At 42.0% G+C, this 21047-nt stretch overlaps 1 protein-coding gene across 1 annotated transcript; it reads left to right on the top strand.

Annotated features, from left to right (window-relative positions):
* Positions 1-1037: 1037 nt before the first annotated feature.
* ptbp2b (polypyrimidine tract binding protein 2b) lies at positions 1038-14836 on the top strand. Its single transcript, XM_080482788.1, has 17 exons — positions 1038-1125; positions 2350-2371; positions 2535-2586; positions 3108-3271; positions 3954-4025; positions 4129-4200; positions 4302-4460; positions 4587-4697; positions 5033-5201; positions 6140-6217; positions 6884-6996; positions 9979-10012; positions 11480-11572; positions 11717-11833; positions 11930-12029; positions 12124-12201; positions 12291-14836. Exons 1-17 carry the CDS (start codon positions 1118-1120, stop codon positions 12418-12420), a joined length of 1572 nt encoding a protein of 523 aa, XP_080338914.1. The 5' UTR covers positions 1038-1117; the 3' UTR covers positions 12421-14836.
* Positions 14837-21047: the final 6211 nt, after the last annotated feature.

Raw genomic sequence — 21047 nt, 5'->3', positions numbered from 1 at the left:
ACCCTTACTATAGTATTTTAGTGAACGGGTTAATTATTGTGCTATTATTAGTATTATACTAACTTGCATGATTTTAAATTAAAGTAACCAGCATGAAAGAGTTGTGACCTTTCTGCTCTATTGATCTTGACAGTAATATAACCACTGAAAACAGGTAAGGGACCCACTTTTGGGATGTGGCCCAACAGTTGGGAACCATTAGTTTAGGATAATGATTATTTACCAGCCACGGGGGTGTGATCCCCATGGGGGGCACCAAAGATTCATGGGGGTCACAAAGTCATCTTGATTTTAAGGGGTATTTTATGTCTTAAACAGATGAGTCATGTGTCACAAGACCACAAAGTTTGTGTGGATTTGTTGGGTTTTTCTCTGTAAAAAGCACCTTGAAATGACTGTGTTGTATTTGGTGCTAATATAAATAAAGTTAAATTGAATTGAAATCGAATTGAATTACTTTAAAAGTATATTATTTAATTTTGAAAAATACAAAAAATTAAATCTGAAAGTTTCAAAATATCTTGAGGACATGTGTGTATTGAACATGAACATTCTGTCTGTCGTCTACACAAAGGTAAGCTGGCAAGTAAGAAGCAGGAGAAGAAATGACCAAGCATTAAGCTAAAGAGGACGATGAATCGGTCAAAAAAAAGAGGGGGTGTCAAGAAAGTTAGATGGAATATGGCTTTATAATAGCAATGGGCAAAACTGGTGAAAGTTCAAAATTCTGCTACTTAAACTCAAAGAATTTATCCCTAGAGAAAATGAACTCATTTCTAAATATAATAAGAGACTGTATTTCACATATAGTATGTTTATGAGGTTCCTTAATTTTATTGGTAATTGTACACGGTGTGGTGGGGGTGGGATCGCCTAAATTTATAATTGTAAAAATGTGTGTCCCCAAAGAAAAAGGTTTGGGAAGCACTGCGTGAAGATGGATGTGTATTTGTAGTACTCCTTCTGGGCAAGAGGGTGGCAGTGAAGTGCTCACAGTCACTGTCGGACCCGGATGATCAGTTTAAAGCCACGAAGAAGAGGAACGCCCATTTTGCTCGCGCAGTCCGCCCTCAGAGAGCAGATATACTCCTCCGACGGAAGAGGACAAAGAGCTGCAATGGACGGGTAAACAACTCCGTAAACGTCAAACCACGCTCCTCGGGGCTGACGCCACTGGCAGGGAGGGTAGCAGCCTTCACTCTCAGCCCAAGAAAGGCTAAATATTTACTCCACTGCGTTTCTTCTTTCTGAATATTGCCAATATTGTAGCGGTCGCTAGCTTAGAGTCCAGGTCATAAAGTGTGCCTCTGTAACGCTGTTTACTCCATGTATAGATGTAAAACCATGATGATAGCGTGATCCGACGTCTTATTTTAAGTACCATCTGTTTTTTGTTTTTTTTTTAAACTTCAGTAATTTGATAGCTATCTATTTAGCCAGAGGAAATAATCCATGTCAGCTGCACCATGTGTCGTGCATTGAATTACACATAGCTAGCTTAAATGCGTGTTTAGCGATTTCATATCGAAGCATTTTGACATTTCTGGAAAACATTTACAGTGAATTAAGTCGTTATTGGGCCCTGTGTGTTATATAAATGAAATAAGACTGTAAACAATCCCGGGAGGATCATTGTTGGTCACATTATTCCATCATAATAGCAGGTGTATGATCAGTATAAACTGTCGCAACAGGAGACTTGGCTGATGAAGGATTACAATGCTGGATAATGACAAACTACAAGTATTTAGTCACTGTACCTAAGTTTAGTGCGTCAGTATTTTAACACCATGTCTTTTCACTATATGCCATAACATATATTTTCTTTATTTGGAATTTGGAGAAATGTTGTATTTTCTGCTTAACTAACTAAACAAATATGTGCCTGCATCATGTGTGTATGTGTAATCTTACCTAACAACAGCAATCCACTTTAAGTCTCTCATCATCATGCCTGCCATTCTGGCATGACTCATAAACAGATATAGATTGACTCGCCCACACAGCCTTGCATATGCACATAATACTCCAAACCTTTCACCATGAATTATATTCTATTTGAAGAAAATAATATGCAACAATATTTCACAGATAATAATAATAATGTTTTTTCTTATGTGCTCATTGAGCATAATCAACATCAGCTCAAACTCGACATCAGGAATAAGTTCAGAATATATTAATGACACAGAATTCACTATCCTTTTGTATATGTAGTAAGGCATGTTACACCAACATGAGAAAATCTATTTGGTGTAACAGTGTTATTTATCTAAACAATTTAAACATCGCCATTTGATTTTTAACTTTATGTCAATCTCTTTTATTATGCATCCTTTCCATTGGCAGTGATGTTGCAGTTGGTGTGAAGGTAAGTTATTTATCCCTCATTTGTAAAGGAACACATGGGCTTGCATATGTTTGAATAATACCTAAGTTGTGCACTGGTGTAATGGCACTATTATACAAAGTAATCTTAAAATCAAACTTTTCTTTAAATCTTTTACTTCAATCTTCTTTTTCTCTTCCTTCAGAGAGGCTCAGAGGAGCTCACCATGTACGGTAGCAGCCCCAGCTCTATGACTGGTGAGTTCAGTCCCGAAGAAGATGATGTTTTTCAAACACAACCTAATCGTAAAACTGTCACATCACGCCTATAAGGAGAAGAATCACCTGTATATTATGTCAAAAACCTTGTACTATTTATGTGTAGAATACATGAAACAGGTGGTAACAAAAAAAGACTAAATTCATCTGAAAATGGTGACAAAGGACTAACAGTGTTTTAAGTGTTGAATGAAAAAAAGATACATATCATGAAAGGAAATGTTTTTCTATATAACCTTTATATGTATAGTTGTCAGTGAGTATATGGTTGTCCTGTTTAAACATTTAAAACTAAGTATAGGTGAAGGAATTTAGGCTTATCACCTTTCAAGATTTGCAAGGTAAAAACTCACTTATTAAATTAGGCAGCTGACAAAAAGAGTCTTTCAGGACAAATGAAGGACTGCAGATATTTCTCCTGAGTTTCTGTCATTTAAATAATGCAATACCCATGTGAAGTGTTAAGAATTTTCCTTCTTGTGGATTCTCTTCACATTCAGCAAATGGCAGTGACAGTAAGAAACAGCGCTTGGAGGAATCTCCTCCCTCCAGGGTTCTTCACATCAGAAAACTTCCCAATGAAGTGTCTGAGACGGAAGTCATTGCTCTGGGCCTGCCTTTTGGAAAAGTCACCAATATCCTGATGCTGAAGGGAAAAAATCAGGTAAAACTACCAGCACTGAGGAGAAAATAAAAGCGGAGCAGTCATGACAAGCACATATACGATCAGATGGCTAGAGTTCTCTTCTTATGCAAAGTAGACCGTCCACTATATATATATATATATTAGGCAAATACTATACTAGAGAAATAGAGCTTTTTAATCCATGTACCAACCAGAAACAGACAACATTCACCAGCATGTCACATACAAGTGGCATGAGATTTACAGTAGCGATAATGCACAATAATATAATAATATTTTGAAAGTTGAAATTATCTTGTAAAAATGTATCTTTTTAATCTACAACCATAAAATCCAAATAAATCCAGTTATTTTTTGTAGGAAAAGAATCGATCAGCTTTTGTGCTGGTTCACATCGTATCAATCATCCTGTTGTTTGAAGAAGTGATCATACTGCACAACACGTGCTTCAGAAAGGTGTCGGCCACAAAATAAAACACGGCTGTGAACAGCAGCGGAGCACTGAGACGGATAGGGGAGGTGATTGAACTTCTAAGTCACATTGAAAGTCTTTATAGGACAAAAGGTTTTATGACTATTCGACAGGTGGTGATGACACAAAATTATACATTTTAAACAATGTATTGTTCTTATGTCTAAACTGCAAGAGGCAGTGTCATTTGGTTCTTAATCAAATGTAACCTAAACGTGTTGTTTGCAGGCGTTTCTGGAGTTGGGTACAGAGGAAGCAGCCATAACTATGGTGAACTACTACACAGCTGTCACACCTCAGGTTTGCAACGCATCACTTTCTATTTGATGTATCTTGGAGTTTTTTTTGCAGTCATCAGGCAAAGTGAGTGTTTGGTGTGTTTTATGGGTCTTTTTCTATTCAGGTGAGAAACTCCCCTGTATTCATCCAGTACTCCAATCATAAGGAACTGAAAACCGACTCTGCTCTGAATCAGGTAAACATGCACTTGTATCGATGCAGCAAATGGTTTCCTCAAACGACCCACCTTCACAGAATGCAGCAACTGTTTTCTTCTTTCTTTGTCTCTCCACACAGCGAGCTCAGGCAGTGTTGCAGGCCGTGTCAGCAGTTCAGGACGGGAGCTCTCCATCCTCTGACCCGGGAGTTTTGGACCTCGCTCCACCTCCAAGTCCAGTCCTGAGAATTATCATTGACAACATGTTTTACCCAGTCACACTGGATGTTCTGCAACAGGTGAAACAAATGAGCTCAAACAACATGCGCAGATTCAAGTTTCCTTCACGTTTGAAGCCGAGAGAAAATCAACTTCTGGCAGATTTCTTAATGTCTTTATTATTATTTTTTTTAATTTCCATACAGATCTTCAGTAAGTTTGGAACTGTAATGAAGATCATAACCTTCACCAAGAACAACCAGTTTCAGGCTCTTCTTCAATTTAGCGACCCCGTCAACGCACAGCAAGCTAAACTGGTAAGATCATAAAAACATGTCTAATAATTTCGCAGCGTTTTAAGATGTTACAACAGCAGTAATTCCTTGGTTTGTTTTCCACGAGACGTTGGCAGTTTGTCATGACTGATGCTCCTTTAATGACTGTAAATCGTTTCTGTAGTTTTTAAAATCTCTATGCAACTTTTTTGTTTGTAAAACATTTTGCCTGATACAAGACATACACGGCAGTTATTGATTGTGGCAATTAGTCAAGTTAATGGCTTAAAATGTACAGCGTCAGCGGGGCTGAATATGTATGTATGTGGAATATAACAGACCGTGTGAAAGGCCTGTCCTCTTTTTTTCTACTCTAGTCCTTGGATGGGCAGAACATCTATAATTCATGCTGTACTCTGCGGATAGACTTCAGTAAACTGGTCAACCTCAATGTGAAATACAACAACGATAAGAGTCGAGATTACACCAGGCCCGACCTTCCAACGGGAGACGGAGAGTCAACCAACAAGGATCACTCTTTATTAGGTAAACAACCAGCAGCATTCATCTTTACACACAACATCCATTCATGTGTCCCTTCAGGCTGTCTATAACTCTTTACCTATTCACGCTCGTCGAATGAAAGACTTCCTTGAGGTGATTCTTTTGTAAGTCGAGCTGCTCAATCTAGCGGTAATGTGAGCGAGTGAAGCCAGGGGCAGGTTTTATTGTAAATACCCAACGTTGCTGCAGCAGCTCAGCGTCTTGTCCTCACTGCTGCTGGAGAGGTATTGTTTTTATAAATAAACACAAATGAACACTTATTCTATTTGGTGTTAATCTCTGAAGTGCTGCAGTAAATTCCAACACAAGCTGAAAGTGAAAGTACGTCCACAATGTGAGTCTATAGTGCAACATGAGTATATCTTTTCCTCGGTATGTAATGGCCTTTAAGATCCCCTCATAAAACAAAATGGGATTTCTTTTGTAAGTCATTAGTTTTTACCGACAGAGTGCAGAGAGTGGAGCGCTCTGAGCCGGACATGAGCAAGAAATCTGTGGATCACAGTGAGGGAGGCCTTTCCCAATGCAACGGCGGTGAAGCTGAAAAGAAATATAAGATGAATTATTTTGTTAAAACACATTCAGCTTTGCGTCGGATTCCTAATGGAAATCAGCTTTTTTTTCAGCACCTGGTTTGTCTGTTTTGTTAGCGAGTTTGAAAAACAAAATTGCTTCTGTTGTTGTATTTGGCTTTTATTCCAACTCCTGTTAATATAAATGTAATTGGCTGGACTTGATTGAATTTTATCTTTGAAGTTTTCTAACTCCGTATTGACAAATGTAGTTCCAGATAAATGTTTAGGTACTGATTATTGCTCGCTGTTATCTTTGGATGTTTTCTTTGTTTTTTTCTGGCTAATGCATATTGTTGCTCAGTTAGATATTTATTTTGTAATATAACTGGAGTTGTTGTCTACTAGGTACCCCATCTGGAGCGCTAGCTTCTTACTCCAGTGGAGGAGGTTACTCGTCCTCGCTCTCCCTCTCGCAGGGTGGAGGTACGTGTTCCTCTACTGTGTCATAATGTTGTGTATTCATCACTCCTCCTTGTGTGTTTCCATTTTTTAAAATACAAAACCTGAAAAAGTACAATTTCATTAATATTCCCTTTTTTTTAAAAAAAAGTCTTGTTGAACACATTACAGGTCGATGTCAAAGAACTGTGTCCTCTATTTGTGGCGCAGATTTTCTTTTAACTTTTGTGCAACCAGCGAGCCAATTTTGTTCCTGAATCAGCAGAAAGATCTTCAATTCTCTCGCTTTTCACATGCATGCTTTTACAAATTCCCCTCACAGTGCGCTACTGATACTTCAATAGAATTCAGAGCTCATTTTTGTGCTCCTCTCGCTAAAACAGTGCTGTACCCAACAAAACAAAGAAACAAGCAGTTACTTCTATTTCAGAAGTTAATCGTTCTTTGTAACTTTTAAAATTCATAAGGGCCCCGTTACTTCAGTCATCCAATTTAGTTTGACGCCCCCTGCTGTAGTGAGTTGTCGTGGCAACCGTAATTGATTTGTGCCTCATTTTGCGTTTGTTCCGTCGATTCCAAAACTAATTTTAGAAACAAAGGTCGGTCTTTTAAGCGCTTTACTCTGAAACTTGCCTAATTTGCCTTGTGTGTGAGTCTGACCTGCTTCTTGTCGCGTGCTCTTCCCAACAGGAGCCATGAGCCCCCTGAGCGCTGCGGCGGCGGCGGCGGCAGCTGCAGGGCGCGTTGCTCTGTCAGGGTCCGGTGTGTCGGGGGTCCTACTGGCATCCAACCTGAATGAAGAGGTACGAGAAGCAAAACGACATGTGCGCGTGTGTGTGTGTGTGTGTGCGCGTGTGTGTACGCGCGTGTGTGTGTTTGTGATGCATCATCGAAGAAGAGCATGTACAGTAGCATAAAACTACATTCACAGGATTTTAAGTTATTATTCTTAAGTTTAAACTTGAAAGTATTAAAATATATATAAATATTTTAATACTCATGCAACATATAAGGGCGTATGATTATTTGTCATTTCTTTTACCGTTTCCTTTCACAAAGTGAATCCTGTGTCCAATATAAACTACGCACTGAAAGTAGGGGAAGTCGGGAAGAAAGGAATCTTATGGCGTTTTGTTTTTATGAGTGTAAAACAAAACTAACGAGACAATTTGCAAATTTTTCCATCGACTCGGCTCTGCTGTCAATCCCCACAAAGACATTTTCCAGATTATTGTGGCACCTTTTAAAATCAAATAGCTCTGCTGGTATAAGATGTTTTACCGAGAACATTTGTAGTAACAATGGAAATTGCTTCCAAACACAAATTACTTTTCGTTCGTAGTTTATTTCTATGAAAACTCCATGATGGAAACTCATCACATAATCTTCCTCCTCTTTCTGTTGTCTGATTTTCAAAACCTTCTGTGACAAATCACTATCACACCATGACTGCATCCAGGGGGAACTTGTAGCTGCTGGTTGATCAACCGCAACTAAATCCAACTGTAACGTGTGTGTGTGTGTGTGTGTGTGTGTGTGTGTGTGTGTGTGTGTGTGTGTGTGTGTGTGTGTGTGTGTGTGTGTGTGTGTGTGTGTGTGTGTGTGTGTGTGTGTGTGTGTGTGTGTGTGTGTGTGTGTGTGTGTGTGTGTGTGTGTGTGTGTGTGTGTGTGTGTGTGTGTGTGTGTGTGTGTGTGTGTGTGTGTGTGTGTGTGTGTGTGTGTGTGTGTGTGTGTGTGTGTGTGTGTGTGTCCTTTCACAGGCCCTGACGTTAAATTAATGTCTTTGACTATTTCCAGCTCTTTAGTTTTACCACATTGTGTCTCTTTATCAAAATAAAAAAAAATAGTGTTGAGTTATTGAAGCCGTGTAGTTTTAGTCTCCTGTAGTGAACAACGTACTTGATTATCGTTTAGTGTGTCAATTTTTTAGTTTTATTAACCCACAGTAAACGTGCGCCGACGCTCTGTCACCTGTATCTCTTTCTATCTGTAGTGTGTGTTGTCGTTTTCTGTGTTTCATCCTTCTATCAAGATCCCTTCTGTCTCTGTCCATCTCTGTCCCTCTCCCTGACGGGAGGGACGCCATTGTGGTGGTTTTCACACTTCTGTCCTTCCCCGGTGCAGTCGCGGTGCAGAAAGTTGCACCCTGGCAGTTTCCCAGCAGCGTATCGATCACACCGGTAGTGAGCAGGCAGCTTGTGAACAGCAGCTCTCCTGTGTTTTTATGAGCATGCTTAATGAATCCCAGCAGCTCGGCCGTGGGTGAGTGTGGTGAACATGTTCAGTCTCCGTCCTTCGTCCACTGTGTCATCAGATGGACTTTTCTGCTCAGATTTGATCGACGTTCAGCAGAGGGAAGTATTGATTTGCTTTATGAAGATTGAAGATTCACCTTGTTGGTTTCCACTATAAGCCGAGCGTCTTGTCCAAGGCTTTGTGTGCGGAGGACAGCTTGGGAAGTAGATAAGCTGTGAACATTTATAAATACTGATAATAGGACGGGTAACCACACACACACACACACACACACACACACACACACACACACACACACAAGCGTAACAATCAAAGGTTTCCTCGCTACGTCCAGTTTCATATACAGCCTGCAGCAGGGGGGCAATTAATTCTTCTGAGTCGGTCACATGACGAGGAGAACGAAACTAAGTTTCTCTCAGTGCAGCTCATTAGAAACACATCTTTTTGCTGTTTTTGTTTTTATGTCATTTTCTAGCATACTTTTACTGATGATGCATCCGCTAGTGGGCCGTTCAGCGGCAGCCAAAGGGCCACGTTCCTCCTGTCTCTTAGTTCCTGGGCTCTTGTAATGCAGAACACCAGGAGCTGAGTATCCCGACCGGTCTGGTACTCTTCTTTGGTTTTGCTTTTGAATTTCAGCCAAAGTGACGTTAAATGTAAAAGTCGTGAGGTAGACGTTAAAATGTGTGTGGATTAAAGTGGCGTTGTTTCCACGTTGGCCCTGTAGTCCCGTCTGATCCCCGGCGAGGGCCGGCCTACGTGTTGCCTCCAGCCGTCTGCTCCTGTTGTCCCGCCCTCCTCTTGGTTTGACGTCTGCGGCCGCTCACTTTTTCATTCACTACCTATATTTGATTTAAGTATGAAGTATTTTCTGCCATCCTCCCATTCTTTGTTCCCCTCAACTGTAAATGCATCCTGCAGGGAGTGTGTGTGTGTGTTTGTGTGTGTGTGTTTGCGTGTGTGTGTTAACAAAACTTGAATGAGTGAGTGTGTTTGTAATGAAAAGGAACCAGCGATCATTCAGACTCCGTTGATGTTCCACTGATGCTCTGTTTACTGACCTCTGCTTTGGTTTTTGTCCTCCTCTCCTTTCTCCCTTCCCCGCCTCCCTCCTTCCCTCCTCTGCTCCTCCTTTGACAATTTTATTTTTCTCCATTGGATCTTTATTCTCGTATAACTCTTTAATGATACACACCTCTATTCAAACCTGCCCCCCTATATGCCCCGATACCTCTTCCTCCCTTTTTTTTTTTTTTGCCTCCTTTGCCCTCCTCACTTTGCTTAATCGTACCTTTACCTGATGTTGTTATTATTTATTTTTTTATCTTTGCCCTTTTTGACCCTCCCCTAAACCCCCACCCCCCCCTCATGCCCTCCCATCTTTGCTCCACCCCCCTCATCATCATGGAAACCACCACCTCCCCCCTCGTCCAACGCTGGGCGGTCTGATCTCTACCTTCGTCTCTCCTCTTCCTCCTCCTCTGCTCCTCCTCTTCCTGTCCTCTGCTCTGCGGTCTCTCTCTCTAAAGATGGTCACGCCTCAAAGTCTCTTTACCCTCTTCGGTATGTTCAACCTCTACTATTCTCTCTGTTTATCTCTCTCTGTTAATCCAGTTTGATTCACTTTCTGCAGTGATGTCTCCGGCACGTTTCTTCCGTGTCGTTCCGTATTTTTCTACTGTCCTCTGTCGTATTGTACAACGCAGACTTTATTTATTTATTTATTTATTTATTTATTTATTTATTTATTTTAAAAAAGTTAGTGAGTCTGAGAGGTTGTTTGTCTGATTGATCAGCTGATCTCTTAATGACGACGAGAACAAAGACGCCAAAATAATTCAAGTGACCATATTTGGTTACTTCCCCTTTTCTTTCAAATGATTTATCAGCTGGACTTTTCCTGCCTTTTTTTAATTTTATTTTTTTTCAGGCTATCTTTTAATAAAAGTCTGCTGCCCTTATATAAGCACTGAGCGAAGGTCAAGCCGCCTGAAGCTGACAAATGAAACGAGTATCGACTCGGTGATGCCACTCAAATCTCTTTCAGTGTGATTGTCTTCACTTGTATTCAAAGTGCATTCGCCAGAATCAACACTGCAGCTTTTTAGAATTTTTGAATGAGCTGAACTTATAAGTTTGATATAAAACTCAACAAGAAAGTTTGATTTTAAAGTGAACTGGACTAATTGGGAGTCATTTGTTTTGCAGAACGTCGCATCCAGCTGGTATGGTTTGGTCTTATTTGATACCATTTAGGCTTCAGATCAGGATGGAAAACGACTTCTTGTTAATGATTTTACGTTCAGAACAACTCCAGGTCTTATTTTAGTGTTTTTGTTCTCACATTTGCAGGAGTTCTGAGACTGTGCATTGGATTCAGCAAGACTCTTTGTACCTGTAAAAAGCTCCCCGTCTCCTCCTGTCTTCGGCCTTTTCCTTTGCGTTTTGTAATAAAAAGAAAAAAGCCATAGTGGCCCCTCCTTGTGTTTGTTCAGCCACCTTGACGTTGGGATTAAATCCACTCAGGCTAAGCCAGTCGCACCAGACTGCTCCTCTAGAACTCTTGCTGGGTCTGTTCTCGGCTACTGCAGGACGCCTCCACGTCTCTCCAAAACTCTGAAAAGAGAAAAGTGCTTCCCGTGTTTCTTTATGCAACATCTGGTGTCGTGCTGCGTTCGCTGGATTTCTGAATCCTGTCACTGCTCAGTCTGAACACGATCCACTTCCAGCTGTGTGTCGATGTCCAGGTCCTTCCTCTCACTGCTCCACGTTAATCTGCTCCGGTACTAAAGAGGGTTGATTCTAGTGGATAGCAAATGGCAAGATTCCAGTATTATTGTTTTGGGGGGGTCTTTTTAACACTAACTCGTTTCCTTCTATCCTTCACACCTCTTCTTTTTATCTTGGTCGGCTCCATCTCTCCTGCTCTGTCTGTTCTACCCTTGTCTCTCTCTCTCTCGGTCTGTCTCTCTCTCTCTCTCTCTCTCTCTCTCTCTCTCTCTCTCTCTCTCTCTCTCTCTCTACCTTCAGGGGTCTACGGTGACGTCCAGAGGGTGAAGATCCTCTACAACAAAAAGGACAGTGCGCTGATTCAGCTGTCTGACGGCAACCAGGCTCAACTCGGTAAGTACCGCCACCTCCAGAGTAACTTTAGAAAGGAAGGATGAAAAAGTGCAACTGTGAGGTAGGACATGAAGATGTCTCCTCGTAGCTCCTGTGTGGGGAACTGTTTCACTTGAACCTCCGTCCTCCCGCTCTCACCTGCAGCCATGAGCCACCTGAACGGTCAGAAGGTGTTCGGTAAGGTGATGAGAGTGACTCTGTCCAAGCATCAAACGGTGGCTTTGCCCCGAGAAGGACTGGACGACCAGCTGCTGACTAAAGGTACCTGCGCCTCGTCTCTCCACCTTCAGTGGGGGAAGGTGCTCGCCGTCGTAACCACGTGGATCGTTATGTTTTGTTTGTTTTTTTGCCCGACAGATTTCACCGGCTCGCCCCTCCATCGCTTTAAGAAACCAGGATCCAAGAACTTCCAGAACATCTTTCCTCCCTCAGCGACGCTTCACCTCTCCAACGTCCGGTAGTACGACTCGCCGCACCACATCATCTTCTTCTTCTTCTTCTTCTCTCACTTCAGCTGCGGAGAAATCTTACAAGTTTGTCTTGTTCTTCAGGGATGGCGTTGGGGAGGACGATCTACGTCTTCTGTTTGCCAACAGTGGAGGAACCGTGAAGGCCTTCAAGTTCTTCCAGTAAGATCTGCATCAATATGGAGCGCCGAGGTTTTTAGACCAGAGGTCCTGGTGGGTTTGGTAACGAGCTGATCTGGTCTCCCCTGTAGGGACCGCAAGATGGCCTTGATCCAGATGACCTCTGTGGAGGAGGCCATCCAGGCCCTGATGGATCTGCACAACTACGACATGGGAGGGAACCACCACCTCAAAGTTTCCTTTTCCAAGTCCACCATCTAACTCACATGTACCGCGTCGACACGGCGAGCGAGGAAGTGTCCCGCTTCAATCTTGTTCTGTGAATCGTGTTCAGATGAAAAGAGAAGCTCCAAATCACACCGAGTCCAATTCCTTCACCAGTAGAAGCAGAAGTTCCCTCAGTCCCAACCCGGAGGCGCTTCTGCCTGCGAGACTGTTTGAGTCCGTTTCTCCTCCGTTCTTTGAATTAATCAGCGTCCACTGTGTCATCGGACTCCCTCAAGCTCCTGTCCTTCATTTTTAGCCCCCAAACTAGCAAATGTGTGTGGAGCTGCGGCTGTTCACACACTTCCTGACTCCTTTAAGTGTCACCCTTCACATTTGTGCATTAAAAACAAAAAAACATCCAGGCTAGAGTGCATGAATAGATTTCACTGGGAGTGTCTGTGGTGCTCAGTTTTACTTTACAGTGAACTACTGACAGCTTTAAAATGTCCCTGCAGCATTGAGAAGACCTGAAATCATCGTCTGAGCAGCTCGATCCTCTGAGAATCATCAGCTTCTCCTGATCTTTACTTTCATCCCTGAACAATCATTTTCTGTGTGTTTATACACGAGTCCCCTTTAACCCGCGTTAGCACAGCCGCCACGCCAGTCAGACAGGAGAACAGCCACATTTCAGACATCGGATGTGTCGACGACACAGCGAGGATCTGGAGGAGGAGCTGTTTCCTGTTTAGAGCTCAGCCCAGCTGCGCACACACACACACACACACACACACACACACAGGATGCATGCTGATGCTGTGTGTTTGGACGAGGCTCCAACGTGTCCTTCTGGTCGCAGGAGCTCCGTCGGGACTAAAGCACACGTGCCTTTAGCCTGATCTGGTTTTGCAGTTGAAACTATTCGCTGATCTCGTGTCGTAAACCTGTAAAAACACTGGTTTCTTTTTCCATTTTTATTCTTATTACTTGAAAAGAAGAAAAGGAGTGGGCCCTCCTCCTCTCAGAGAGCCGAGTTACTGAGTCCGTCTGCAGAGCGGCGTTTTAGTTTTCACTCTTTTCTTGTTTCCCCGACAGTTTTCTTCCTTTTCTAGAGGATTGTTGTAAATTGAGTTCACGTTCTGTTTTTTGTGATCAGATTTGGGATTGGCAGCAATTAAACGCGTCTTTTTCTACCAATGGGCCCACGTTAAAGTGTTTGTGTGTGTTTGTGTGGCTAGTTTCAGGCCTCCGCTCTCATCTGTATCCTACCTGAATAAACTTCTCTCTCTCTCTGTTCAGTTCTGTCTCTCTGCCCTCGCTTCTTTTCTCCACTTTGCCCCCCTGCTGGCTGTTCCTCTCTCTCTGCACTTGTTCCACCCGGCAAAAATACAACAGAACACCACAAGAAGAACTCGGGATCAAAATCAAATTTAAAGGTTTTACAAATCTGCATTTTATACCTTAAAAATGTAGTAAAATGTGATATTGTAAGTTTTCTAAAGCTGCTGCACAGTCGACACAATTAACTGGACATAAAAATCTGATTATTAATGAAACTGAGACCGTCTTTACTTTTTAAGTCCTCAGGAGAACAAAGACTGTCTTTAGATGATAAAAAGGTGACTTCCACTGTTCAGTCGTGATGTTTTAAGAGTTTATTGTATTGATATTTAGGTTTTATTGATAAGCTATATTTGTGAACTGGGTTGCATTTTTTCTTTTTGCTTCATTTTATTTATTTGGTCATATTTAACCTATTGTTTACTTTTGTCATGGTCCAGGTGAGCTTTTATGTTTTGGCCCCTTAGTTGTATTCAAAATAACACAAACGGCAACCGTTTTATTTATTTATTTTTAATTAGATGAAAAATGAATTGTTACTAAATGAGCCATTAGGAGAAACACTAAAGTTATGTTGCCCTACTTTATTTATTTTTTCACTGTGTATTGTGTTTCGATGTGTCCAGACTGCAGAGAAAGTTACTAGTAATTAGTGGACCCGCTTCCAAATAAGACCCAATTTATGCCGACTGTGAAATATGGTTTGAAATAGGCATTAAATTCAGTTCTAAGTCGTCCTAAAAAGGTCTTAAATTTAACCTGTAGTAACCCCGTCTAAGGATGTCGGCAGCAGGAGGCAGGCACACCAACATTTCCTCTGGAATTTTCTACTTTTCAATTTAAGCTCCTTGTTTGTTTACATTTAAAAAGTCCAAAATGCAATCAACCTGTCGAATAAATGCATTCTTACTCATGTAGATATATGGAATATGTATTTAGAAAGAAACTTTCTTCATGTCTCATGCAATATTGCATCGTAATGTTGTATATTTGAATATTTTGTTTGGAGCACTGAGCTTCATTGAGGACCGATGGTCCCCACTGTGTGACTCGCCTACAGGTGTGTGTGTGTGTGTGTTGTTCACTTGTGAAAAAGGTGCTTCTCCAATAAAGTGCACATTTGCTACACCGTCGTCTGGATCATGTTCTTGGTGTAAAGATTTGAAAACCAATGTATGACAAAAAATTACAAACACTGACATCAAAAAAGTACTTTTGTATTGAGAGAACGAGCAAGAAGAACCTGAACACACAATGTTGTCAAAAGTCTTTTTATTGCATTTCATAGATTCTTTGAATCAGTGATTCGCCACTGGTGGGTCGCAGGCAACAATAGAAGGTTTGGATAAAAATGGAAGCAGCGTTCTCTATTTACACTCTTTAACTTTAGTGCTGAAGTAAATAAAGTCCCCATGTGGCCGGGCCCTGTCCAGCCACTTCCTGTTGACCCCGAGTCCATAGTTTCCTGTCCTGGGAAACCAGGGTGCATGTTTTTGGGGCTTGTGGGAGGAAACACACACACACACACACACACACACACACACACACACACACACACACACACACACACACACACACACACACACACACACACACACACACACACACACACAGGGGAGAAAATCCATGTCTGAACTCAAGACATTTGGTGAGGGCTCCAATACTCATATGGAGGACTCTCGCTCCCATTGTTTTCCAGATGTGGATCCTTCATTTAAAAAGCTTTTTCAGCGTCGTTATTTTCTTTTTTTTAAAGACGATGGAAAAGAAATCAGTGGTGGGAAAAGCAGATTTCAAACACAGTCCAGACAACATCTAATATCTCATATTCAAGATCAGTCATGTTTGGGTCTTTTTTCCCCCCAATGGATCACAACAACCTGCAATAAATATCTGAAAATGTGGAAAACATCAGAAAGTCCTGCATTCAGTCCGTCACAGAGTTGAGACTGTGAGCTACTCCAAACACTTTAGACATTTGTATTCTCACAAATGATCAAAACAAAAGTTATTTAAAAAATAACTTTCGAGGAAACAAAGCGACAGAAATTAGCTTTTTTCTTCCAGTTTTGATCAATAGATTACAAAGACCTTGTTTTTCTTTAATAAATCATGAACTCCTTACAGCTATTTTCATCTGGAAACGATTTAGTAAATATTAATTCCTCCTCTTCCCTCTGATGGCCTGAGCCATTGTTACTGTTTTACACTCAAAGTGTAACCGTCTATGTCCGGAGTGTTACTTGGGATGTTTTATTAAGCCTAAATTATAACGTATTAAAAAATGTTTTTTTTTTTTTTTAATATATTCAGTTTTCTGTGAAAAGGTTTGACATTTACTTTGGCGATTAGTTGAGGAGGGTGACGATATGTTCCTGTTTGGGAAGTTGGCCTCAAAATAATGTTTAACATTTTGAAAAACATAAACAAAACTAATAATAGTTCTGATTCAGATTATTATTTTTTTTTGATTCCCTCTCATTCTAATCTCCTGTACCTTCTTGTTTTCTCCTAACTCCTCAGAATGCAGTGTGGCAGTGTGAATGAAATCCCTCCCACAGTCCTGCAGCACATGCAGTAATCTATTGAGCACGGCAGTGTTTCTTTAGAGCACAGATGAGGCTGAGCAGTGGGAATGGGCTCTCGGTGAAATCTTTCCTCTCATCTGTCCGCTCTCGTTCTTTGATTTCTTTATCAAACAGTCGGTAATGAAGCTCCTATTACGGCGCAGCGAGCTTTTGAAAGAGGGCAGACAGCGAGGGAGACAAAAGACAGTAAACCTACACTAATGGACTTGCTCTGGTTAATTAGCGGCCTCTGAGTTGATTGGATGCTGCTGCAGGACCCAGGAAACCACAGATTGTTCTATAAGCTATGTAAATTGGATTTTCTCCTCATAGTCGACATTGAAAACCCAGGTGTTGTTGTAGTGACGCATGCAAAAGACTATAGAGGTAAAGAAATTAATAAGATGTGAGGTTATTAGTTCACAATGAAGAATAGAGATATAAAGACGGAACACAATATCAGATATATACATACACAGAATGTGTGTGTGTGTGTGTGTGTGTGTGTGTGTGTGTGTGTGTGTGTAGTATTGGTGACCTGGAGTGGGGCTCCACCCTGAGCTCGCCCCCAATTGGTGATTTTGATTGCAGTTCCTCAGTGAGTCACTAGAGGTCAGTGTGAGCCAAATTCTGACACCAGAGCAGAAAACCTCAGACTCACCTCATATATCCTGCTGGATCACAGGATCCGGGGGGTGCTGGTGGGGGGGGTGGGGGGGGTGGGGGGGGGGGGGTTTCGAGTGAAGCCACATAAACCAAAGAAAGGTCATCAGAACTGTACCACTGCACGGTACAGTGTGTGCAGTGAACTGGACTGTTTGTAGAGGTAACAGTCGAGCAGGAACATCAGCATGTAGGGAGAAAGTGGAAGAAGAAAAAACTAAAGCTTTATTTTTGTTTAACAAAAATCCCTCCTGAAATATCAGCTTGGGGTGATTTCTATCTGTGTCACACACACACACACACACACACACACACACACACACACACACACACACACACACACACACACACTGCGAGAGGAGAATAGAAGGATTGGGTTACAGTTGCAGCGACTGTATCCCAGATGAGATCATCCCACAACTGTTGCCCGATGCAGATGGTGGATGGAGCTTCAGGTGCTGCTCTATTGAACTCAGCAGGAGGCATTCAGCTGAGGTAACAGCACCTGGGCAGCCATGTTGGCTCTTATCAGCCCTGAGGACTGTTTGTTTCCCACCTTACTTGTAGATTTGTCCTCTTCTGCACACAGACACACAAACGCCGGCTTCGCAGACACACACTTGTCTGTGTTGGTTTATGAATTGCAAACATGTGACCATCAAATATGTATTGTGACGAGAGTGAATGAAATAATGTCCTCACGTTTTTTTCATTTCAAAAGTATTTAAAATCGACACACTAAAAATCAATTCATATAAAACATGCTTTTCCAAAACAATAATAACTAATTTCAGGAAAGTGTTCAAATTCAAACTTAAAATAATTCAAAATTAAAATTAAAATCACTCAAATTGGAAACTGGATTTAATTCATATCAGCTCAGTTGTTGGTTTTTATCTGACAAAATGTCATTTATTCATGTAAATAGATTTTAAATAAGTTTGTCCAAATATTTTATATCACATTTGTGTGTCTTCCAAACTCTTCTTCTTATATATATATATATATATTCCACCTGTCCTCATTCAGATGTCGCATCTTTCAGCCACTTTTTGACAAAAAAAATATACAAAAGAAATGTCTCATCATCAAAATGTGTTTGTTTCTTTTTCTTTACATAAAAAGCAAAGAGGGTTTTTAGGAAAAAATGTGAAAACATAAACCATAAAGTTAGAAAGTTCAGAGTAAAGTTTTAACATTGAGTTACAGGCAAACTCCTGTTTCTTCAGTCTGACTTCCCAACACCGTGAAGGTCCCAAATAAAAGGTCCATGGACCTCCAGGTGAGGTTGTAACAGCAGAGTAATAAAGCCAGAGCGCCAGGACTGTCCGAGTATTGTCATGTTGGTGAAGCAGCCACTTTATTGAGCCAAACATTAACACATCTATTGGGACGCTGCGCTCCTTTATGACGGACTCTCACTTTCCTACAAAGAGACGGACCGTCCTTCTTTCAGCTCCTACATTCCAGAGTCATCTCCTCTAAGAGACGTCAAGAAAACGTGAATGACAAAGGAAAACTTCATAGATGAGGTGCAAACTGCACAAAATACACAATTCATAACCTGGTAGAAAACAAGCAGGGGCGGAAGATGAAGCAGTTTAGTATTTTTTTTATTCACCATAACTTAAACTGTCCATCTTAGTGCAACTTCACATGCTAATGTCTTCAAAGAAAGAATAAAGGATTGATCTTTGCTCTTATTGCTCAATCACGTTGTGGCTGACCAATGACGTGCGGCCCCCATGATGACCTCAGAGCCCCTCCTTTGTGTGTGTGTGTGTGTGTGTGTGCTCAGTGATGCATATGATGCACAGATCTGGTCTTCCCCTCCCCCAGCCATGCCTCCATTTTCCTCCCTCAAACAGTCTTTGGTGGTGAGAGGGGAGGAGGCAGAGGAAGAAGAGGAGGGGGGGGAGGAGCCGGGGGAGGGGGGAGGTGGGGGGGGGTGCTGTAGGTCATTAGTCAGTGGGGTGAAAAGGAGAGCAGGAGGAGCAGTGTGTGTGTGTGTGTGTGTGTGTGTGTGTGTGTGTGTGTGTGTGTGTGTGTGTGCACAGGAACTATCACCACAGTCATGACTTGTGGAGTGTTAAGAAGAATTGCAATTTAGAGCAGAGACTGTAATGAGAGGCTGTTGGGACGTCAGACACGCCTCCATAGATGCCACTTCTCCATACTGATGTGGCTCTGGGTGGAGATTATATCATTAAAGTATGTTAACGCTGAAGTTGTCAAATTTTACTGGCCAGACTTTGAAATATAAAAATTTTCACTATCCTTTGCAGGCATCTATTGAATATTCTCTATCCAGTTCGGGGTCACGGGGCCGCTGGCTATGAGAAAAGGCAGAATACACCGGGGACAGGTAACAGTCCACTCACGTTCACACATACCAGGAATTCCTACCCACACATTAACCTGAAGTTTCCACATTCTCCCTGAGCCCCTGGGAGTTTTCTGCTGCTCCCTCTGGCAATCTGCATGCTTGCTTGTTGAGTCAGTTGTGGAGTATCAGCTTTATCCTGAAGTGATAGATGATCTAAAAGTTGCAGATTGCTCATTTTTAGTCGTTTCATTCAAAACAAACCAAACTTTAGTTTAAGTTGAGCTGCTTTCACCTCGAGGTCAAATTTCAAATGACCAGGATGAGTGAAACTCTCGTTACTGGAGGTGACACTTTGAGCGTGACTCGACCTCTGTGGTGGGTTGTCCAGGGTGCACCCTGCCTTCACCCATGGAGGAGGAGGAGGAGGAGGAGGAGGAGGCTCCAGCGCCGGGCCAACCGAACTTGAATGAAGCCTAAAAGAAGATGGATGGACTGCTGCAGTTTGGGTCGTTGTTCACAGGCAACAGGGGCAAAGTGGAGAAGTACCCCGAGAGTGAAATTGGTGGAGACAAGTGGCACCTGAGTGGAGTCCTCCCTTCAGAATCCCTCTGAAATGCATTCTGCAGCACGGCTCATGTTGCTGATCTGGAAGGAAACATGATGGAGGGCCGGCGCTTTGGAAAACTTTGATGTCTGCAATTGAAACGGTGAGATGGCCGAATACAGGAAACAGGAAGAGGAAACACAAAAATACCAGTTGTTTGCACACACACACACACACACACACACACACACACACACACACACACACACACACACACACACACACACACACACACACACACACACACACACACACACACACACACACACTTGCTCAGCTCCATGCCGTTTCCTGTGATTCACTGATTCACTGAGACAGTGGCAATAACAAAGAACTAAGCCTGACATTTGTTGTCAACATTTAGGTATAAAAAAAAACAGGAAATTGCTTTTTTAACTGTATTTATTGCAGCAGCTGATGCACCCCTGGAGGGGGAGGCGTGGAGACATACATGAAACACATCAAATGTGCTCCATTTATTTGTTTTTCTAGATTCAGGTCAGAGAAATTCAGAGAAGGCATTGATAGAGGAAAGCAGCGTGGGAGAGGGTTCAGAGTGGAGAAGTTCCAGGAGGAACAGGAGGGTATCCATGTATACATTGCTTTGTTGACACACACTCGTCCGACTATGCATATTGCTTACCCAAACACAATGAGCCACTCGGCTTTAGAGTCTCGCTGACATGTGGACATGTGGTTTTATTGTTGTGTTTTGTTGTTTTTTGATTGTGTCTCACTCTCTCAGTGAGGGTGGAGCTCGTTGATTCGGTCTGCATCACTTCCCGCTGTTCACTGTCAGCCAATCCAAGTAAATGGTGGCGAGCTCAGATATTACAATTGTTTCGGTGTGTCACTCACGTTTTTCACATTGGTTTGAGTTCCTGCACCATCTTAAAGGATGTTCGTCCCCAAAATTGTCAGAAGTGTGTCCATGCCTGTTCTAGTTCATCCAGGCAGCGATGATCCATATTTATTGGCTCACCTTTTTTGTCAGCAAAGAGAGAAGAAAGCAACAAATAGCGTGGTTCATATCTTTACCTGCTCCTGGCACTGGGGGATGAAGATATTTAGCTCAGTGGTTTTTAGGGTATTTCTTGGATGAAAACTGACATTGAGTGTGTGTGTGCTGTGGGGAACGTTGACATTCTCCCTGCTAGGTGAGGGCGACGCTCTCCTAATC

The sequence above is a fragment of the Lipophrys pholis genome, assembly GCF_963383615.2.
Source record: "Lipophrys pholis genome assembly, chromosome: 1".
NCBI lineage: Eukaryota > Metazoa > Chordata > Actinopteri > Blenniiformes > Blenniidae > Lipophrys > Lipophrys pholis.
This window is presented reverse-complemented; position numbering and strand designations above follow the sequence as displayed.